The sequence below is a fragment of the Bufo gargarizans genome, chromosome 4 (genome assembly GCF_014858855.1).
Source record: "Bufo gargarizans isolate SCDJY-AF-19 chromosome 4, ASM1485885v1, whole genome shotgun sequence".
Classification (NCBI taxonomy): Eukaryota; Metazoa; Chordata; class Amphibia; order Anura; family Bufonidae; genus Bufo; species Bufo gargarizans.
In genome coordinates, this window is record NC_058083.1 from 202,124,408 (window position 1) to 202,147,148 (window position 22,741).

At 39.3% G+C, this 22,741-nt stretch overlaps 1 protein-coding gene across 1 annotated transcript; it reads left to right on the forward strand.

The window, feature by feature from the left end:
* The first annotated feature begins 639 nt into the window (after window positions 1–639).
* Window positions 640–21,686, forward strand: LOC122936009. The gene is made up of 5 exons (XM_044291998.1): window positions 640–1,196; window positions 7,827–8,159; window positions 11,451–11,609; window positions 14,673–14,701; window positions 20,235–21,686. The coding sequence occupies exons 1-5, from the start codon at window positions 1,121–1,123 to the stop codon at window positions 20,412–20,414; spliced, it is 777 nt and encodes a 258-aa protein (XP_044147933.1). The 5' UTR covers window positions 640–1,120; the 3' UTR covers window positions 20,415–21,686.
* Window positions 21,687–22,741: the final 1,055 nt, after the last annotated feature.

Sequence of the window (22,741 nt, forward strand, 5' to 3'; positions counted from 1 at the left end):
ATGTCACTGTTATGGGGAGCACTGTGGATGTCACTGTTATGGGGAGCACTGTGGATGTCACTGTTATGGGGAGCACTGTGGATGTCACTGTTATGGGGAGCACTGTGGATGTCACTGTTATGGGGAGCACTGTGGATGTCACTGTTATGGGGAGCACTGTGGATGTCACTGTTATGGGGAGCACTGTGGATGTCACGGATATGGGGGGCACTGTGGATGTCACGGATATGGGGGGCACTGTGGATGTCACGGATATGGGGGGCACTGTGGATGTCACGGATATGGTGGGGCTCTGTGGATATGTTAACTACACACACAAACAAAAATATAAATAGACCCATGCGAAGCTAGGTCAGTCTGCTAGAAAAGTATATTGAACAGATAGATACATTTTTATATAATCCTATGATTATGCTTTATTTACACCTGAAAATAATATGAACCTGACAACATTAGTAAGAGACAAAGTATCAGTCTAACTGCAGAATTCTAATCAGAGTGCCTCAACGTTTCCTATGGTGTATTACTCAGGGTATGTGTCTTCTTTCCCCACCTCCAGTGTGAAGAGATGCAGCTACATTACTCCTCCTGCAATGAGAAATAGTACATCATGAAAGCAGGTGACGTGCAGATGTTCAGATGCTACCTTGTGTTTTTCTCTTCTCAACATACTTTCAGCGGACGAGGAACGTGAAGGAACTTCTTAATCCAGATTAAACAATGGCTACTTAGAAACCAGTGACTGGACATAGGATGGGAAAAGAATATTACCACTAAACCGTTTTCTATGTTTGATATTGGATATATGAGTTACAAGAGCTCAAAACCTAAAAGAAATCTTGGATTTTTTCTTTGTTGACATTCTCTATGGACAAGTCTTTTAATCTGAAGTCCGTTTAATTCTCTGTGTCAGAAAACTGAGAACAAAAGCACAGCAGACAAACCACGGTAGACCACAAGCCACCGAGAGACCATCCATTCTACACACCACAAGTTCCTACTTCTGTCATCAGAACGGATTTCTTAATTTTTTTTTTTTACAATTAAGATACACAGGTGTCACCTCAAGTTTACATTCAAGTAGAGCAAGACAGAGGGAAGCCAGACTCCCCCGCTCTCTATGATGAGAATGGAGCATTTGTGTCTTATCGCGCTCGGTATCTGGGTCAGCATTGTTCTGGGACATGTCTCCCCTGGTAAGAATGTGGCTTCACTTTGTATTTTACTGATTACACACACGCATGTATGTCTATATATATATCTGCATATATCTGTATCTATAGAGCTTTTTTATATTTATAGATCTTTAGGCCATTTATAGGAAAAATACGTTTGTAATATACAAAAGGTCAGAACTGATATCTACTCAAATCAATATTATTTTAGTATGAAGGAAATAAGTTTTTAAACAAGATCTACCCAAATCTGTGACTAGATAAGTGGCCCACAATATAGAAGCATGGCCTTTATAACTCATTGCTGTGTGCACTGATATGCTGTAGTTAGATCTTTAGAGATGAGTCCGTGTTAGTCTATTATGGACGTTAAAGTACCACCCTATTCTGTAAAGGTATGTATATCCCTATAAGCAGAACACAGACATGAATCATTTACTTTCATACTTTAGATTTTTTATTCCAAACTATATTACTCAATGCCTTACCCTTCCATATTATACAAAACCTTAACCATAGCATATTATACTTACCATGACATTACATTGTACTTTACCACACCATATTATATAACTTACACTACCATATTATACAATTCCTTATCTAAACCATATTATACCTTACCATATTATACTATATCGTACCATACCATACAATTCCTTATCTAAACCATACTATACAATACCATTTTATACTATATCTTACCATACCATATTATACATACCTTACTATACCGTATTATACCATACCTTACCATATTATACTATATCTCACCATACTATGTTATATAGTACCCAATGAACCACATTATACAATACCTTACCATACCATGCCTTATCATAGCATATTATGCAATACCTTTTCTGAATGGTATTATATGATACCATACTATACTATATCTTATGATAGCATATTATACATTACCTTATCTACACTATATTAGGCTACTTTCACATCAGTGTTCTTGCTGGATCTGTCATGGTTCAGCAAAAACGCTTCCTTTAGGATAATACAACCGGCTGTACCCATTATGAACAGATCAGGTTGTATTATCTCTAAAATGGCCTTGACGGATCCGGCACTAAAACTATTGTAAGTCAATGGGTACCGGATCTGTTTTCTTTTGTGTCCGAGAAAACGGATCGGGCACCATTGACTTACATTGTTGTGTTTCATGCTGGATCCATTTTCGTCCGCATCCCATGATGCACTCAAAAACACTTTTGTGTGCGTCATGGGAACGCAATGAAACAGAATGGACTGCATTCTGTTCCCTTCGGTGGAGTTTTGTCCCCATTGACAATAATTGGGGGAAAAACTGAAGCATTTTCCTCCAGTATTGAAATCCTCTGGCAGATCTCAATAACCGAAAGGAAAAACGCTGATGCGAAAGTAGCCTAAAATCGTATTATAAAATAACCTGCAATAACATTTTACCATTCCACAATACAGCATTAACCAATATCCTTTCCTACTATATTATACAATAGAATACCTTATATAATACAATAACTTGCCATACCATAATATGGTATACCTAACTGCACAATATTATACAATAACATGTTATACTATACTTTCACACCATATTATACATTAGCTAGCTAGCTCTTATACTATCCCTTATCATAACACATTGTTATACCTTAGAATACCATACTATACTATGCCATGCTGTATGGATATGTGTTAATTATTACACCTTGCTTATCATCATAGTTTGAGATAATGACCAAAACCTTTGCATGCTTCATGTGTTTCATGCACGTGAAAGTGGTTTAGAAACACATGTACAGGAAATCTGAGGTAGAAAAAGATACAATGAGATTTAGAAAAAAAATAATAAACGTATAAAAATAGCAAAAGAGAACGTACATCTTATCAGACTACCATAATATAGCTACATGTTAGGACCCTTAGAAATGTTAAAGTAACAATGCTACATATTTTCTCTCTCATACACATAGAATAATATGGAGAACCTCCTGCTTGTCCAGATTTACCTGCCTAGTAAATGGCCCACAATTACTAATGGATTTGTGCCACTGCTGTGGAGTAATTTGCTCCAAAATGCTTTTAGACACATTTATCAAGCATTTGCACCAATAAGATTTCTGACATTCTCAGCCATTTTCCAAAGTGTTGAGACAAAGTGGTGTAGTTTAGAGTAAAGGGGTGTGTGGTGTCAATTGTGTCAAAAAAGTGCACCGAAATTTTGGCACAAATATAATAATAAATAAACAAAAAATAAACATTATTAAATAATAAATAAAATATATAATAATTACTGCAATAATGTAGTAATAACATACAAAAAATAATAATATAGTAATAACATACAAATAAATAATACTAATAATAATAATAATAATGTGGGCCTAAAACACATTTTATTATCAACACGTCAACACTATTTTTCCTATAATCAGAAATTCTTTTAACCGTCAACATCCTTGTATAAGGATTTGAAAATATAAACTTTTTTATATTTTAATGTTTAAAATAATTGAGGTCTGCAGCATGCTGTAAAACCTTTCATGAGATACAGTTTTGCTGAAGCAGTTGTTGATGGATGGAACCGATGTATTTCTGTCCAGGATCTTTATATTGATGGCCTATTCTGAGGATAGGCCATGACTCCCTGATCAGTGGGGTACGACAACCTGCACTGCAGGAAATCAGCTGTTCCTGACTAGCTCTGGCACAAGAAGTTGGCGCCAGAACTACACAGCTGCATCCATTGTGTAGTGGGCAGAGCTGGTTGCTGCAGTGCTTCTCCCATTCACTTCAATGGCAGCAGCAGAAGTACAGTAACCAGCGCCATCCAGTACACAATGGACAGAGCTGTCAATTTCTGGTGCTGACTACCAGCATGGAGCAACCCCCAAACAGCAGGGGTATGGGGTGTTGGACACCCCCCCCTTCCTTCCAGTTAGATAATGGATAGGCCATCAATATAAAAATTCGGGACAACACTTTTAAAATATACCTATATAACTTGCACCATGTAATTTACATTTACACAAAAACTGAATTTTATAAAATTTTGTAAATGTAAAGGGCATGAAAGATCTGTTAATTTGAAAATGTGATCGCTAGCATGTTGATGCCAATTGTATATAGAAATCATGTAGAGAGGTCTGATTCCGCAGAATGAGCGTGAAGTACCCGCTCTGATATACAACCCCACTCACACATCCCAATATCAGCGCAGGTACTTCACTCTCATTCTGTGGAATCAGACCTCTCTACAAGTACACACTTTTAGGTAGCCCGGGCAGCAGTACCCAGCAGCGACTCCAGAGAGATAAGGGGACATAAAGGGACAGTAGCGCAGGTGTGCAGATTTATGTAAATCTGTATATAGAAATCTGGATAAAAATGCATGGCAACCTAACAAGACTCAAAAGTAGTATATCTTTACATTCGCATTGCCATTACTTTAGACCCCTGTTGTAGCTATGCCATGATGTATCATTTACTAGTATCACTGCTATTTATAGTGTTTTATGGCATCACACTTATCAGTACAGATAGTGGGCCACGTGAACAGTACATATGTAACATAGTAACATAGTACATAAGGCCGACAAAAGACATTTTTCCATCCAGTTCAAAATCCTGCAAGTTGATCCAGAGGAAGGCAAAAAAAATTCCTTCCCGACTCCAATCAGGCAATCAGAATAACTCCCTGGATCAACGACCCCTCTCTAGTAGCTATAGCCTGTAATATTATTACACTCCAGAAATACATCCAGGCCCATCTCTAGTAGCTATAGCTATGTAAACTAGGACTTGCTGTAATTTTCATTCATAAATGCAAATTACTGTTTTAACATTAGGTTTTAGTCTGGGTTTAGAGCGTGGTTTTAATTTCTTATATTACTATTTAGTTTCAAGTTTTTTTCTGGGTCTTCATTACTGAAGACCTATCTTGAGGATAGGTGATCAATATCTTATTGGTGGGGGTACAACTTCTGGGACCCCCGCTGTCCAGCTGTTGAAGTGGCTGCGGTGCTGTGTGGCCTCTTCCTGGACCAGTGATGCCATGTTCATTGGTCTCATGGCCTAGTTGCAGCTCAGTCTCATTCAATTGAATAGGTCTGATCTGCAATATGAAGCACAGTAGCTACACAATGTATGGTGCTGTGCGTAATATGCTGCAAGGAGGCAACAGTGCTTACTGAGCACCATGACCTCCTCAGATTTTTGGGGGTGCTGGGTCTCGGACCTATGCTGAGTATAGGTAATCAATATAGAAAGCGCAGAAATCCCCTTTAATATTACCATTGGTAGTATGTAATAAACTGTCTACTGTACACAGTGTAGATGGCACTGACATATCAAGACAGAATATATACCCCATTATTGTTTTTATTCATTGCACCACTTTTGGGTTTCACAGCAATGAACTGTAACTTTAGCCATAACTACATTTATAACAAGTCCTGCAAATAATTAGAAACTAGGCTATTAAGTAACTCCTCGGGAATCTGTGATTTGTATTAATAAGGCTTATGCTAGATTAGAAATGCACAACCATTTCTGGTCCGAGGGCCACATTCAATGGTTGAACAAATTCCAAGGGCTGCAATAAAACTTAAAATGGTATTACCATCTGAAAGTATATGCCATGAATGCCACATGGGTTCTGGATCCATCTTCAGGACTCCCACCTATTGGGAGAATGGGGGTCCACCTCTCCCTTGTTTGCACTCCAGAAAGTGACCCTCTCCATTTTAGTTGAGTTTTTGAAATAGTTGAAAGTTTCACGATTTCCAAAAACTACAATGAATGGCTGCCTCTCCACTTCATCTACTCCTTACTAGATCCTCACACAGGGATCAAAAGACCTCCATTCTGGGTTTTAGGGATGGCAACACATCATGTGTCATTAGTACTTGCCTGTCCCTTTTCCTGCCTTATGGACCACTCCTCTTTGAAATAGAAATTGCCACTAGACACAGACAAACGTGTGTGACCAGATGGTTCGGCGGCTGCACGGAATGTCTTTTATAACCATGTCGGGAACAACTTGTCTAATATTGGGCTCCGACCTTTAGCACTCAAGCTGTGGTGAAACTTAAACTCCCAGCAAACACACTTGCTTGGCTGTTCTCAGAACTCCAATAGAAGTGAACAGAGAATGATGGGGGCTGTAGTTCCACAACAGATAAAGTGCTGGAGGTTGCTGACCCCTACAGTAAACTCGCTATAATGAAATGATATATTAAAAAATATTTAAATTTAAATCATTCATGAAATTTAAAAGATAACATTTATCCATAGGTAGATTACAGGTTTACCAATTAATATACCACATAATAGCGTTATTATGTCTTAGGAAAGCTAGCATTATGAAAATGATTGGCTTGACTGTCCAATATTGAAACAGAAAACTATAAAAAAGAAAGAAAATTCAAACAAAATGATATGGCACACCAGTTACTGTATGTCTATGGTCATATCATATTTTACTCATCCATCCACCGATAATAGAAAGTCTTCTACATCGGCAAGAACACTTTTCACTGTAAGAGTAATGGTGAATTAGCTAAAATTGTTTTATAAGGGTCTGGATGACTTTCTTGAAGGCAATACTGTTACAAGTTATAACTACCAGATTACCGAAGAACAATTTTTGATCCAGGAGGATTTATTCTCATTTCCATATTTGAAGTCAAGAAGGAATTTACCCCCGAGATGAGTAAAATTGGCTTCTGTATAATAAGGGTCTTTGCTTTCTTTTGGGTCAACATTGTAGGAAAATATGGTGAACCTTCCTATGTTACCTGTAATGTTATGTTACACTAGTATTAAAAACTGGAAACATTTCTATAGGTTGTTAATACATAATCATAATGTCTTTCTGAAACGTTGGTTTATAACTGGCTTGAAAAACTATTGTCTAGAATAAATCCTTTTAAGAATTTGAACAATATTGTCATATACTGAACAATAATAGGATGTAAAGAAAAACAGGAGGCAGCACCACATGTGTAGGATCAGTGTAAATAAAGAGAATTAAATGGGTTAGGGTACACTTACCATCCCAGGTTGTGAGGAGTAACAACCACTGTTAACAGCCTTGCTGGTAATTCTTTGCCGACAAGCACAACGGCATGTTCCAGACTGCAACCGCGGCCACTCTGTGGGGCCTCAACCGGTAAGGTATGCACAGGGAAAATTGCAGGAAACCGTAAAAACAGATTTTTGGACCGCTTGTTCTGGCACTTGTCTGGAAGAAATATTCACCAGGATCACTGGTAGGGTGAAGTAGATCGTTTTATTAGCAGGATAGTCAATGCATTTCGAGGGTGAAAAGCCCTCTTCTTCAGGACAATCTGCACTTCACCCTACCAGTGATCCTGGAGAATATTTCCTCCAGACAAGCGCCAGAGCAATCGGCCCAAAAATCTGTTTTTACTGTTTCCTACATACTGAGCCATAAGGAAGTGATATGTACAACATTTACAGATAGGTATCTAGATAAGGAAAATTCTATGTGATCATGATGTAGCTGTACCTTGTACTTCCTCTAGAAATGAGCACTAGATTGTATTTCTGCTCCAGCCAATAATAATACAATTTGATTAACCAGTACATTTCACGAGACTCATTTCCAAACCATCTTATGTTTATTTTCTGCAGAAGGGAAAAATCAGTTTGTCCAATCTCCCCCAAGACTCTGTGTAAAACCTGGAGAAACTGCTACCTTCACTTGCAACATTTCAGTGCTCAGCTACAATCCAGGGGACTTTAACTGGTACAAAATAGAGAATGAACCTGTGAAAATTGCAGATATACAGAATACAACTAAGAATCAAAGACTGCATGTCGTTATTAACTGGAAGCTGCGAGAAGCTAAACTGCATATACTCAATGTTACATTAAATGATAGTGGAAAATATTCTTGTGGTCTTGTAAACGTATCGGCAAAAGAGCAGATCATTGGCAGTACAGAGTCAGAGCTGTTTGTGGATAGTAAGTATGACATTTACTAAAGTTGTCTTATATTTTTATATATTTAATATTGTTAATATAGCGTATACTACTTAGTACCTAGAAATGTTAATAAGAATGTCCATCTTGTTCCACATTTCCATCTGCGCTGACTTTAATCATAAAAATCCCCACTATACTTTTTCCTTGCTTTCTAGATACATTGTATGATCACTATAGGCAGGGCCGGTGCTACCATAAGGCTGGGTTCAGACCTGAGCGTTTTACAGCGCGTTCCTACGCGCTGTAAAACGCTCAACAGGCAAGAACCAATGATTCCCTATGGGAATGGTTCTCACCTGAGCGTTTTACAGCGCGTACGATCGCATGAGCTTCTTTGGGGCATCTTGTCGCGCGTTTCCGTCCATAGACTTTAGCGGGAACGCGCGACAATGGGCGTTCGCTTGTCTCTGTATGCGTGATTGCAAACGCCCGTCCAATCGCGCATACAGAGCGCTCCATCGCGAACGCTCAGGTGTGAACCCAGCGTAAGGCAGACCAAGCGGCTGCCTTAAGGCGCACCCTGGGGGAGGGTGGAAAAATGTGACATGGAGGGGGAGAAATGTGACATGGAGGGCTGATGTGACACGGAGGGCTGATGTGACATAAGGGGGTGATTTGACATGGAGGGGGAGAAATGTGACATGGGGGCATGATGGCTGACATAGGGGCATGATGGCTTACATGGGGGGCTGATGACTGACATGGGGGGCTGATGACTGACATGGCGGCATGATGGCTTACATGGGGGTCTGATCTGAGGTCTGATTAACATTGGGGGTCTGATTGGGGCTGTGAGCTGAGGTCTGATTAACATTGGGGGTCTGATTGGGGCTGTGAGCTGAGGTCTGATTAACATTGGGGGTCTGACTGGGGCTGTGAGCTGTGGTCTGATTAACATTGGGGGTCTGATTGCTGGTCTGACCTGAGGTGGGCGCCCCCCCTGGCAGGTGAGCTGCGAGGGGGGCGCCAAAATGTAGCTTCGCTTGTGTTGGCAAAAATCCTTGCACCGGCCCTGACTATAGGCACATATAAATTTTTTCAGTGTCACAAATGTACATAATATGGATGACAGCTGTAATACCTTTAGATCTCAGCTGTTTGAACCTGTAAATGCTGTGGTCAATGTAGTCAGTATAGACTGGCATCTAAGTGGTTAGAGAGAGGTAGGGGCTCCCTCTGTCACCTCATCGGCACTCCTTGTGATGCAAGGCTGTTTGGCCTGCCATGTCTATATGCCTATTGGGCCCTTCTTAATATGTAACACAATAGTGCTGCAATGTCCTATGCTTATGATAACAATTTTATATTGAAGTCCATAGCATGTTGGTTATATCACATGGTGAACATTGTTTAAAAAAACAAAAAAAAACTAATGAATTATATTTACCTCCAAATGGTGCACTTGTCACAAGATGGTTATGGCAAAATCCCGGCAGGCTCCCTCATAACAGAGAGCTATATTTTATTCTGAAACACTGATTTTTGAGACAAAGCAAATTGTAAAATAGGTCTGGAACAGGGAGAGACCTTTAATTCTAGCCAAGCCAGGCGAGGAGAAGGCTAAGGAACATCATTCCCAATTTCCTATGACTCTTCTCCCTTTGCGCGGTTCATTTGTAAACTATATTTTCTCTGAAATACCACAGCGTTTCAGAGCTTTCTGTAATTAGGGATCCTGTCGGGATTTCATGCTGCTTGTAGTTTGAATCTTTTGACAGGTTCCCTTTAAATATAAAAAACTGTCAGCAGTAAAATAAAAATGTTATGGTTCTCAGAACGCTACAAGGAAAAAAACTAAGCCAAAAAAGTTGCTGCATCCTGAAGGTCTAAAATTGACCACATTCTTGAGGGGTTAAGCAGAAACATTTGACACGTGGAGCACTGTTAAAATTTTTCTTCCATACTAATTATGAGAATCAGTAGCTAATATCTTACACAGCCTACTTTATGCATCGATAACTTGACCCTAGAGAGGAGCAAAACTGCTGAAATTCAATTTGGGTCTGATTTTAAAGAATCAGTTGAATTGTACCTGAATCAAAAGTGCCCTAAAAAGTTGTGTATGATACTTTGACGTCTCCTAGGACTGTATCCAGCTCATTTCAAGCTATTTTGTGACAAGACAGCATTAGTGATGTCAAAGTGACATATATATGGCTTTGGGTATCGGCATGGTAGCCAGTGGTGACCAACATCCTGTTTAATAATATACTATCTGAGTTTTTTTTTAAATTAAAATATGGTCCACAAATTATCCCTTCTATGTGGCAGATGCCTTCTTCTCTGTGTTCAGACCTGTAAAATGGTGGCCACAATTTTGAGAAATTTGTCCAAATTGAACTGCAAAATTCAAAATTGTTGGGAAATTCAAGACAAATTTGATCTGTTTAGAATAGATTTGCACATCTTTGCTTGACACTAGATGCATTAAATACACATGGAGGTTATTGAATTATGAAGACTAGCATTTTTAGTTTGTGGTGGCATGAGATAATGAATTTATTAAGAGGCACACACCTCAGTCATTTTGGTGCCTATCGTCAGGTCTGTGCACCAGAATCTGAAGTCTATTCCAGCTTGGAATTGGCATCGATTTCAGGTGTAACTTGCACCAGAAATCTGGCGTTAATAATCTTAAGTCTGCCGGGCAATGTCCCTCTTGCCCTCATTCCAGCCACCTCGTACAAATTTGTCAAGCCTGGCAGAAAGCACAAAATAAATCACAAACTTTCATGAAAACCAGGCGGCTCAGAGGTTCGTTTAAAGGAATTTTACATATGCAGACTCTTCTCCTGGGATAAGGAGCAGGACCATACAATTCTCTAGATCTGTGTGGGTCCAGCAGCTTATTGACATGAGGATGCCACTAGAATATCACAGTATAAATTATTTTATCTGTGCTTTTTTAGTCAAAAATAGAATGATAACTGAGCTGGGCTATTGAATTTCATGTATACTTTTAAAGTAGGAGACATTAATTGCATCTCTCAATGATGTATCATCATATGTAATCTTCAGGGGGTGGACTGCTATGAACCCTTGCCAATGGCAAGAATTAGCTGGTAGCAGCACTAAGACGGTGGCTTGTCACTTCATTGAGTGTTAGCTCTGCTCAACTTTTTCCAGGCTTTTGTAGAAAGCAATATGCCTGAATTTTTTAGACAACCTCTTTAATCAATTCTCATAATTGACCTCTGACCACTTTTAAATAGTAACACAGAATTGTTTCTTGTTAAATTGTGGTAATAAATCTATGTTTCCTTCTGTCAGGTTCCCCAAGTGCGGTGACTGATAAAACCAATCATGAAGGTTTACCAGAAGGTAACCCAGATTCACAAAAAACTGCCATTATAGCTACCTCTGTCATTTTGGCACTTCTCCTGCTCCTAGCAGTCGGCTCTGCCATCATTTTTATTTGGAACAAGCAAGGTAAGCATTACAATATTTTAGAGCTACAGGTCCTTCTCAAAAAATTAGCATATTGTGATAAAGTTCATTATTTTCTGTAATGTACTGATAAACATTAGACTTTCATATATTTTAGATTCATTACACACCAACTGAAGTAGTTCAAGCCTTTTATTGTTTTAATATTGATGATTTTGGCATACAGCTCATGAAAACCCAAATTTCCTATCTAAAAAAATTAGCATATTTCATCCGACCAATAAAAGAAAAGTGTTTTTAATACAAAAAAAGTCAACCTTCAAATAATTATGTTCAGTTATGCACTCAATACTTGGTCGGGAATCCTTTTGCAGAAATGACTGCTTCAATGCGGCGTGGCATGGAGGCAATCAGCCTGTGGCACTGCTGAGGTGTTATGAAGGCCCAGGATGCTTCAATAGCGGCCTTAAGCTCATCCAGAGTGTTGGGTCTTGCGTCTCTCAACTTTCTCTTCCCAATATCCCACAGATTCTCTATAGGGTTCAGGTCAGGAGAGTTGGCAGGCCAATTGAGCACAGTAATACCATGGTCAGTAAACCATTTACCAGTGGTTTTGGCACTGTGAGCAGGTGCCAGGTCGTGCTGAAAAATGAAATCTTCATCTCCATAAAGCTTTTCAGCAGATGGAAGCATGAAGTGCTCCAAAATCTCCTGATAGCTAGCTGCATTGACCCTGCCCTTGATAAAACACAGTGGACCAACACCAGCAGCTGACATGGCACCCCAGACCATCACTGACTGTGGGTACTTGACACTGGACTTCAGGCATTTTGGCATTTCCCTCTCCCCAGTCTTCCTCCAGACTCTGGCACCTTGATTTCCAAATGACATGCAACAGTCCAGTGCTGCTTCTCTGTAGCCCAGGTCAGGCGCTTCTGCCACTGTTTCTGGTTCAAAAGTGGTTTGACCTGGGGAATGCGGCACCTGTAGCCCATTTCCTGCACACGCCTGTACACAGTGGCTCTGGATGTTTCTACTCCAGACTCAGTCCACTGCTTCCGCAGGTCCCCCAAGGTCTGGAATCGGTCCTTCTCCACAATCTTCCTCAGGGTCCGGTCACCTCTTCTCGTTGTGCAGCGTTTTCTGCCACACTTTTTCCTTCCCACAGACTTCCCACTGAGGTGCCTTGATACAGCACTCTGGGAACAGCCTATTCGTTCAGAAATTTCTTTCTGTGTCTTACCCTCTTGCTTGAGGGTGTCAATGATGGCCTTCTGGACAGCAGTCAGGTCGGCAGTCTTACCCATGATTGCGGTTTTGAGTAATGAACCAGGCTGGGAGTTTTTAAAAGCCTCAGGAATCTTTTGCAGGTGTTTAGAGTTAATTAGTTGATTCAGATGATTAGGTTAATAGCTCGTTTAGAGAACCTTTTCATGATATGCTAATTTTTTGAGATAGGAATTTTGGATTTTCATGAGCTGTATGCCAAAATCATCAATATTAAAACAATAAAAGGCTTGAACTACTTTAGTTGGTGTGTAATGAATCTAAAATATATGAAAGTCTAATGTTTATCAGTACATTACAGAAAATAATGAACTTTATCACAATATGCTAATTTTTTTAGAAGGACCTGTATTTAATAATGTAATATCAATATGTGATTGGTTTGTAAAGTGATGAAGTTTTCAAGTTTGAGTCTGACATTCTAGATTAGTTTCATATATATATATAATGTAATTTGAGACTGGCACTCCTCCATACGAGTTAGCTATCAGTCGTAGCAGTATTCTCTGAATTGTTCACAATATTTAATGTCACATAGAATACAAACATATACTCAAACCAAACTCAATAAAAGACTTAATACTTGCTGCAGCATATCTCAACCATGTTTAAAATAATTTAAAAATAAAAATGCATCTAAAAAGTCCAATAAAATGTATCCAAAAAAAAAAAAGTCCAGAAAAAGGAGGGAACCAAAATTCAACAGTTCTGAATAGATCCCAAAACTATAGTATAGTTTGTCCAGTCAATATACTCCTTCTGTCTATATCTGTCTCATTGACCGTATATTGGGCTTGTTCTCTCATATCTAGTATAACGACAAATCGTTCTCCAGTATTCAGTAAGTGTCAGATGTAAATGTAAAGTGCATCTGGTTTTTACTCATGGTAACTTTGGACATTCCGCGAACCAAATGTTCGGCGTCTCACTTTGCTCGTGCGCAGCTGCTTCCTCTCGATCGCTATACCAAAATCTCGAGTCTGGTCATGTGACCTGGATTTGTACTCGCGAGAAGTGGACTTGTACTGACAGATTTAGGTGGCTGGTCTTCCGAACTTTTGGAGCGCTCCAATTTTTGTATGCGTCGGAGTATTGGCGCACAGGCTTGCAGTGAGGATGTCCTGTTGGGAATGTATTTGGTTTGGTGCTACCAAATACATTCCCAACAGGACATCCTCACTGGAAGCCCGTGCGCCAATACTCCGACACAAGCCCTTGGGGGGTGACAGAAGCCCTTTAACTATTTCCCATTTAGGAATTTTGGTTCCCTCATTTTTCTGGACGTTCTTTTTTTTTTATACATTTTATTGGACTTTTTAGATGTATTATTTATTTTATTTTATTATTTTAAACATTGTTGAGATATGCTGCAGCAATTATTAAGTCTTGGATTGAGTTTGGTTTGAGTATATGTTTGTATTCTATGTGACATATTAAATATTGTGAACAATTCAGAGAATACTGCTACGACTGATATCTAACTCGTACGGAGGAGTGCCAGTCTCAAATTACATTATACATTTTTGTTCGATTTGAGTGAATCAACCGAGACTAGAGCACCCATTCCAGAATTGTCAGAGGGGTGAGCTTTTTGTCTATACTATATTTCCTCAGTTTCATATATATATATATATTTCATGATACTGAGCTCCACATCTCCGGCTTCTCTTCGTGCAGTCCTAATGAAATTTACCTTTTAAGAATACCAAAGACATTATTCAGCACAAAATTTTAAATTTCTCAAATTTTTTCAATTATAATATAATCGTGACTGTGAACTGTTTATAGAAAAATAAATATGACTTTTTTATACTTTAGGAAACAATGTTCCTCAGCAACAGGACCTGGTGAGTAATGTTCAGACTTCTCATATCTCAATGTATTTCCCATTAACCTGTAAAAAAAAGAGAAGTTTAATAAACACTGGATTAAATTATTTTGAATAGGGTATAACTGGTATGTTGGCATGGCATGTTTCATGAATGGCTCCTACCATAATCACTTTTCATCTCTTCTCAGGATAGGTGATAAGTATCTGATCAGTGGAGGTCCAATTCGCTAGAATCTCAACAATCTGAAGAATGGGGTCCATGAGTCCCTGGATTGATTGGTGTGATGTCACACCTGCACACTGACACTCTATTCATCTCTTTGGGCCTGCCAGACAGCATCTAGAGCTGTATTCCACTTCTGTTTGGCAATCCCATAGAGTTGAATAGAGTATCATCACACATCAGTGACCATGGCTCCATTTACTATGAGGACTATGGGATCTAGTTGTTGTGAACAATGGGGGTCACACCAATCGATCAGATCTTATCATCTATTCTGTGGACAGTGGATAAGTTCTTATGGTGGGATGAGAGATAACCCACTTATGCTTTCCTAATTAAGCATATTTTTATGCACTTACAGTACCTTTAAGAACAAGGACTACTTTTTATCTACTTTATTACAGTCCTGTACACACTCTGCAGATAAATAAAACTACTTTCCAGTCCAAACTGAAAATATGACTATACATTGCTAATGTCAACATACTTGGTGCTTCTTGGTGCTTTCTTCTGCTCCCCTGTTGCCTTCACAAAATGGCCACCACAATCTCAGACTATACTATGAATGATGATAGTCTGCTATTCCAACTCCTCTCGATGCTTAGATGGACCAGCGCCAATGTTGTAGCTGCTGTGTATGAGTGCTGGCCCATCGGAGGACGGGGGAGAGTGGAAGAGTTGTCTCAGACTATTCCTGTACTTTTGTGATAATGGTAACAGAATGGAGGAATAAAAGCTGGATAGATCATTAGGATGGTATCAGGTATGTTGGCTATATGTTCACAGTGTCAAATTTTCAGTTTAGACTTTCACTTTAACTTATGTTTCTATCTTTAAAATTCCACAATGCTACAAATGCATTTAGATACACATTTAGATACATTTAGACACTCATAACTAGGGGCAGATTAAGGCCTCTTTCACACGGGCGTCAGTTTTTTTGCCCGGATAAGAAGCGGGTGCGTTGTGGGAAAATGCGCGATTTTTCCACGCGAGTGCAAAACATTGTCATGCGTTGCACTCGCGTGAGAAAAATTGCGCATGTTTGGTACCCAAACTTCTTCACAGAAGTTCGGGCTTGGGATTGATGTTCTGAAGATTGTATTATTTTCCCTTATAACATGGTTATAAGGGAAAATAATAGCATTCTGAATACAGAATGCATAGTAAAACAGCGCTAGAGGGGTTAAAAAAAATAAAATAAATTTTTTTCTCACCTTAGTCCACTTGATCGCGAAGCCCGGCATCTCCTTGTGTCTCCTCTGCTGAACAGGACCTGGGGTGAGCTGCTGCATTAAATAGAGGTTAAGGACCTTTGATGACGTCACTACGGTCATCACATGGTACGTCACATGATCTTTTACCATGGTGATTCACCATGGTAAAAGACCATGTGATGACCGGAGTGACGTCATCAAAGGTCCTTAACCTCTATTTAATGCAGCAGCTCACCCCAGGTCCTGTTCAGCAGAGGAGACACAAGGAGATGCCGGGCTTCGCGATCAAGTGGACTAAGGTGAGTTAAAAAAAATTTATATTTTTTTTAACCCCTCTAGCGCTGTTTTACTATGCATTCTGTATTCAGAATGCTATTATTTTCCCTTATAACCATGTTATAAGGGAAAATAATAATGATTGGGTCTCCATCCCGATTGTCTCCTAGCAACCGTGGCGTGAAAATCGCACCGCATCCGTACTTGCTTGCGGATGCTATGCGATTTTCACGCTTCCCATTCACTTCTACGGGGCCTGCGTCGCGTGAAAATCGGACAATATAGAGCATGCTGCGATTTTCACTCAACGCACAAGTGATGCGTGAAAATCACAGCTCATGTGCACAGCCCCATAGAAATGAATGGGTCAGGATTCAGTGCGGGTGCAATACGTCCACCGCACCCGCACGGAAAACTCGCCTGTGTGAAAGGGGCCTAAGTGTATTATTGGCCTGGAGCTGTTTACCTATCTTGGGCCCCCTCTCTCCATTTGTCCTGACCATCCTGCCTTTTGCATTTTGCTCTATAGTAATTTTTTTCCTCTGTTAAATATGAAAGAAAACTATATAAAATATATAGTATAACAGCCAGCCCCAGCCCCTTATACATTATAACATCCCACAGTATGCAGTATATAGTATAACACGCCACAGTATACAATATATAGTATAACACCCATAGTATATAGTACATAACACCCCACAGTAAACAGTATATAGTATAACACCCACAGTAGATAGTATAAAATCCCACAGTATACAGTATATAGTATAACACCCCACAGTATACAGTGTATAGTATGATACCCTGCAATACACAGTATATAACACCCACAATATATAGTATAGCACCCCACAGTATGCAATATGTAGTTTAACATCCGACAGTATATAGTATAACACCACACAGTATATAGTATAACACCCCACAACATGCAGTCTATAGTATAACATCCCACAGTATATAGTATAACACATCAAAGTATGCAGTATATAGTATAACACCCCACAGTATATAGTATAACACATCACAGTATACAGTATAAAGTGTAGCACCCCACAGTATACAGTATAACAACTCACAATATACAGTATATAGTATAACACTACACAGTATACAGTATATAGTATAACACCCCACAGTACACAGTATATAGTATAACACCCCACAGTACACAGTATATAGTATAACACCCAACATTATGCAGTATGTAGTATAACATCCCACAGTACGTATATAGTATAACACCCCACAGTATATAGCATAACACCACACAGTATACAGCATATAGTATAACATCCACAGTATATAGTATAACACCCCATGGTATGCAGTCTATGGTATAACACCCCACAGTATATAGTATAACACATCACAGTATACAGTATATAGTATAGCACCCCACAGTATATAGTATAACACCCCACAGTATACAATATAACACCCCACATATATAGTATATAGTACAACACCCCACAGTATATTGCATAGTACCCCACAGTATATAGTACATAACACCCCACAGTACAGTATATAGTATAACACCCCACAGTAAACAGTATATAGTAGAACCAACAGCAAAAGAATCACAGGTGGCACTGCTGATGCGTGTTCCCACTGGTGCGTGTCTGCACACGCCTCTCGATACCTCCAAACAAAAACCAGCGAGGTGGTGCACAATCCAAAAGATAAAGTCATTAAATCTTGCAAACTGAGATGAAGAAAAAATAGGCAGCACTCACCAATAGTTCATTTGCTTCAATTTCAAGCAGACAAGTGCTTCATGCGGCAAGGTAGCAGTTAGCCAGATTCACATACCAGTGGCGAAGGCCGTTTCGCGCACGAGTGATCGCGCTTCCTCAGGCCACTACAGGTGCACGCCCATACGTGCTGACCTCTTATACCCTTATGTCAGGTTGCCATGGAAATCCACAACAGACAGGCACCGTGCACACAAGAGATCATTAATCAACATGTTACAACAAAGAGATACAATATTACAAAAACGCATTTAAATCATTGCGGTCATTCAGATCAAGCTGACCTGTTGCTCTTGTACAAATGATCCACTTTGCTTCTTTTTGCAAAAGGGTGCAGGTGTCTGTCTCCTCCCTCCTATAGCACCCCACAGTATATAGTATAACACCCCACAGTATACAGTGCAACACCCCACAGTATACAGTATATAGTATAACACCCCACAGTAAACAGTATAAAGTAGAACACCCACAGTATATAGTATAACACCCAACAGTACACAGTATATAGTATAACACCCCACAGTACACAGTATATAGTATAACACCCACAGTATATAGTATAACACATCACAGTATATAGTATAGCACCCCACAGTATATAGCACATAACACCCCACAGTACAGTATATAGTATAACACCCCACAGTAAACAGTATAAAGTAGAACACCCACAGTATATAGTATAACACCCAACAGTACACAGTATATAGTATAACACCCCACAGTACACAGTATATAGTATAACACCCACAGTATATAGTATAACACATCACAGTATATAGTATAGCACCCCATAATATATAGTATAACACCCAACAGTATGCAGTTTATAGTAATCCACAGTATGCAGCATATAGTATAACACCACACAGTATATAGTATAACATCCACAGTATATATTATAACACCTCACAGTATTCAGTCTATAGTATAACACCCCACAGTATATATTATAACACATCATAGCATACAGTATATAGTATAACACCCCACAGTATATAGTATAAAACCCAGAGTATATAGTATATAACAACCCACAGTATACAGTATATTGTATAACACCCCACAAAATGCAGTTTATAGTAATCCGCAGTATGCAGCATATAGTAGAACACCACACAGTATACAGTATATAGTATAACATCCACAGTCTATAGTATAACACCCCACAGTATATAGTATAACACATCACAGTATGCACTATATAGTATAACACCCCACAGTATATAGTATAACACATCACAGTATGCACTATATAGTATAACACCCCACAGTATATAGTATAACACATCATAGTATACAGTATAACATCCACAGTATGCAGTTTATAGTAATCCACAGTATGCAGCATATAGTATAACACCCAGAGTATATAGTATATAGCACCCCACAGTATCCAGTATATAGTATAACACCCCACAGTATGCAGTTTATAGTAATCCAGAGTATGAAGTATATAGTATAAAACCACACAGTATACAGTATATAGTATAACACCCCACAGTATGCAGTTTATAGTAATCTACAGTATGCAGTATATAGTATAAAACCACACAGTATATAGTATAACACCCCACAGTATGCAGTGCCTCACAGTATGCAGTATATAGTTTAACACCTTCTGTCACCTTTTCCTGAGGTAATCTCAACATAAAGCTTCTCCTGCAGTAAGACTCCTCCTGAATGCTGGTAGGACAAAGGACCTGTGATGACGTTTTCTCCATGTGACCAGTAACATCCATATGTTACTAGTCACATGGCAATGATGTCATCACAGTTATTTTCTCCTTCCCGCATCCAACAACGCAAGTCAAATGAGGCAGCAGTGAATGTGAGCAGACAACCTGAACCCTGGCACTCCTATTCTTCAATTCTTCAACCTCCCTTGTTTGTAATTGCCATTTTTGGCAGAGATGGGCTCCTTAGGTGCGTCAGGGCCACGGCTGTCGCCCCAGATGCCCCTATTATAAGCCATCACTGCTCATGACATCAAACTAGAAAGGTTAACAAATCATTATCGGGACAATGTAATGAAGCACATCATATTCAATGTGCCTTTTTCTTTATTAATAGGAAAAACCTCCTCAGGATCCTTCAGTTTATACTGTAAACTATGGGACTTTAGAATTTGGAGCTAGTCACCCCTACAGGAAATCTACAGAACTGAGCATATCAGAACATGTGGAATATGCAACCATCATGTTCCCACAACAGACCCCATCCATGGGAGAGAAGAGGGGGCGATCAGCATGAATTGACAAAACTGGACTGATAGAAATCTAATTTTGAATGTATATTAAGGAACATTGGCTGCTCTGGTTCTATTGTTGCCATGAAAAAAATTCTCTGCAACTTGACTGGAAAAATTGCTACTTTTGCAGACCGTTGAGTAATAATTTTAGACTATTGTGCATTTACCAATTCTGCAACCTCAAAACCAGGAATATGTTTAAAAAAATACTGTTGGCATGAAATCATGACAGATTATGTACTGAGCGGATGTAAATAATAGCATTTATTTTGTATTTGAAAGGTGCATGTGTACATTTGGGAGAAAATGGGAAGATTGAGTTAACATTTCCTTATCATCCAGTTCTTCAAATACTTAAACTTCCATCATTTTTCTTCACATATTAACAACCTACTGTATATGTGAATATTCTATGTAATATTTTTTTGACATCCAGTATTTTATTACATTTTTTCACTGGACCCTTTGGAATTCTGCCTCATTTTGTGGATTTATTTAAAACTCATGTCTAACATTCATTTGTCCTAGAGGATAGCGTTCACCCACCATAGAGCAGAGATGCTTTCCTCTTATTGTGCTTTTTTTTTTTTTTTTTTTACACAAAAGAAAAAAATTTTGGATGGTTTATTTGGATAGAATTTTGAAGTCACAGTCTTTAACTTTTTCTCTTTCTGGACTTTCAGCGCACCACTTAGGCTGGGTTCACACTGTGTTGTGAACTCCGGCACTGGATCCGGTGTACATCTTGGCTTTCAGCCAGACAAAAAAATGCTACACAGCCAAAAGCTGGTATATATGCCAGAAAGCCACCGGATCACATTACAGTGAATAGGATCCAGCGGTACACTGTGGTATCCGACTATGCCGGATATGATGAACTCCAGCAGTCCGTTCCTCCGCCGGAGTTCACAGAGCAGATGTAAACCCAACCTTAACACTTTTTTGTCAGACCATCAGTCAGACCAGAGAGGATGACTCTTCGAGAGCAGAACCACACCTCCCCTATTCTATCCTAGTGTGGCTTGTCACGACTTCTCAAGTTACTAACTAATGCACTGCTCCTATGTTGGTGCATTTATGTAGGCCTGTGAAAAGAACAATATAGCTGTCATTCTGTCAACCATTCCTGTCCCTCACATACTATTCTAGTGAGACTGCCTGCAGACAAACGGAAATGACTTTGCTCTTTGTTCTCCTATCTTTTTCAGAGTACTGCTTCAGAAGGACAATATTTAGTATTTTTTAATGGCTAAGGCTACTTTCACACTGGCGTTTTGGTTTCCGTATGATCCATTCAGGGATCTCACAAGCGGTCCCAAACTGATCAATTTTGTCCTTAATGCATTCTGAATGGATAAGGATCCGCTCAGAATGCATCAGTTTGCCTCCGTTCCACATCTATTATGCTTTGGAGGCGGACACCAAAACACCGCTTTCAGCGTTTTGGTGTCCGCATGACGAAACTGAGCCAATTGGATCCATCTTGACACACAATGTAAGTCAATGGGGACGGATCCGTTTTCACTGACAAAGTCTGGCACAATAGAAAACGGATCCGTCCTCCATTGACTTTCAATAATGTTCAAGATGGATCCGTATTGGCTATGTTAAAGATAATTCAAACTGATCTGTTCTGAACGGATGCAGACGGTTGTATTATCGGTGCGAATCCGTCCATGACGTATCCGCACCAAACGCAAGTGTGAAAGTAGCCTAAAGCATAAAAAAAATACCAAAACATGTTATCTAGTATCTAGTTGAGTATAAAAACACCCCTTTCTGATGAACGTGTCCTTTTAATGGTCACTTATTAAAAGAAAATGAGCAAAAAGGCACGTGGGGTACATTTAAAATGTGAATATCTGCTCTTAAAGGCAATCAATCAGCGTGATTCTGCACTATTATCTGCAGGTTTAAAAATGAGTAGTATTGCACACATTTGTTATACTATGACTGCCTCCCGCCCATTCCCCATGTTGTCAGCATTCAAAGCTGCACTGAAATCTACAGTCCGGACTGCTGTGCTAGTATAATGGAGAGGACTCATGTAGGCATGCACAGCAGTATAGACAATGTAGTTCAGCGCTGACAGCAGGGGACAGGGGGGCCGCAGGAAAATAATAAAATAGCAGTCTGGACTCCTTATCTTCAGTCCCAGTCATGTATTAGTGCAGATAATAATCCAAGATCATGGTGGCAGAGTGATATCATAGCTTGAAGTTACAGGCTCACGTTCTGAAACCGCACGTCATAATTGCCTCCTAAATACCTAAAGAGTTATTAAATGTCTAATAGGTGAGATTCCCACCTTTTGGAAACCCATCTCTTA

What these genes read in the sequence shown, in the direction of transcription:
- LOC122936009 (XM_044291998.1), top strand. Translation starts at nt 1,121, where the DNA reads ATGATGAGAATGGAGCATTTGTGTCTTATCGCGCTCGGTATCTGGGTC. An exon ending in TCTGGGACATGTCTCCCCTG is followed by an intron (nt 1,197 to 7,826) that starts GTAAGAATGTGG and finishes TATTTTCTGCAG; the next exon opens with AAGGGAAAAATCAGTTTGTC. An exon ending in TTTTATTTGGAACAAGCAAG is followed by an intron (nt 11,610 to 14,672) that starts GTAAGCATTACA and finishes TTTATACTTTAG; the next exon opens with GAAACAATGTTCCTCAGCAA.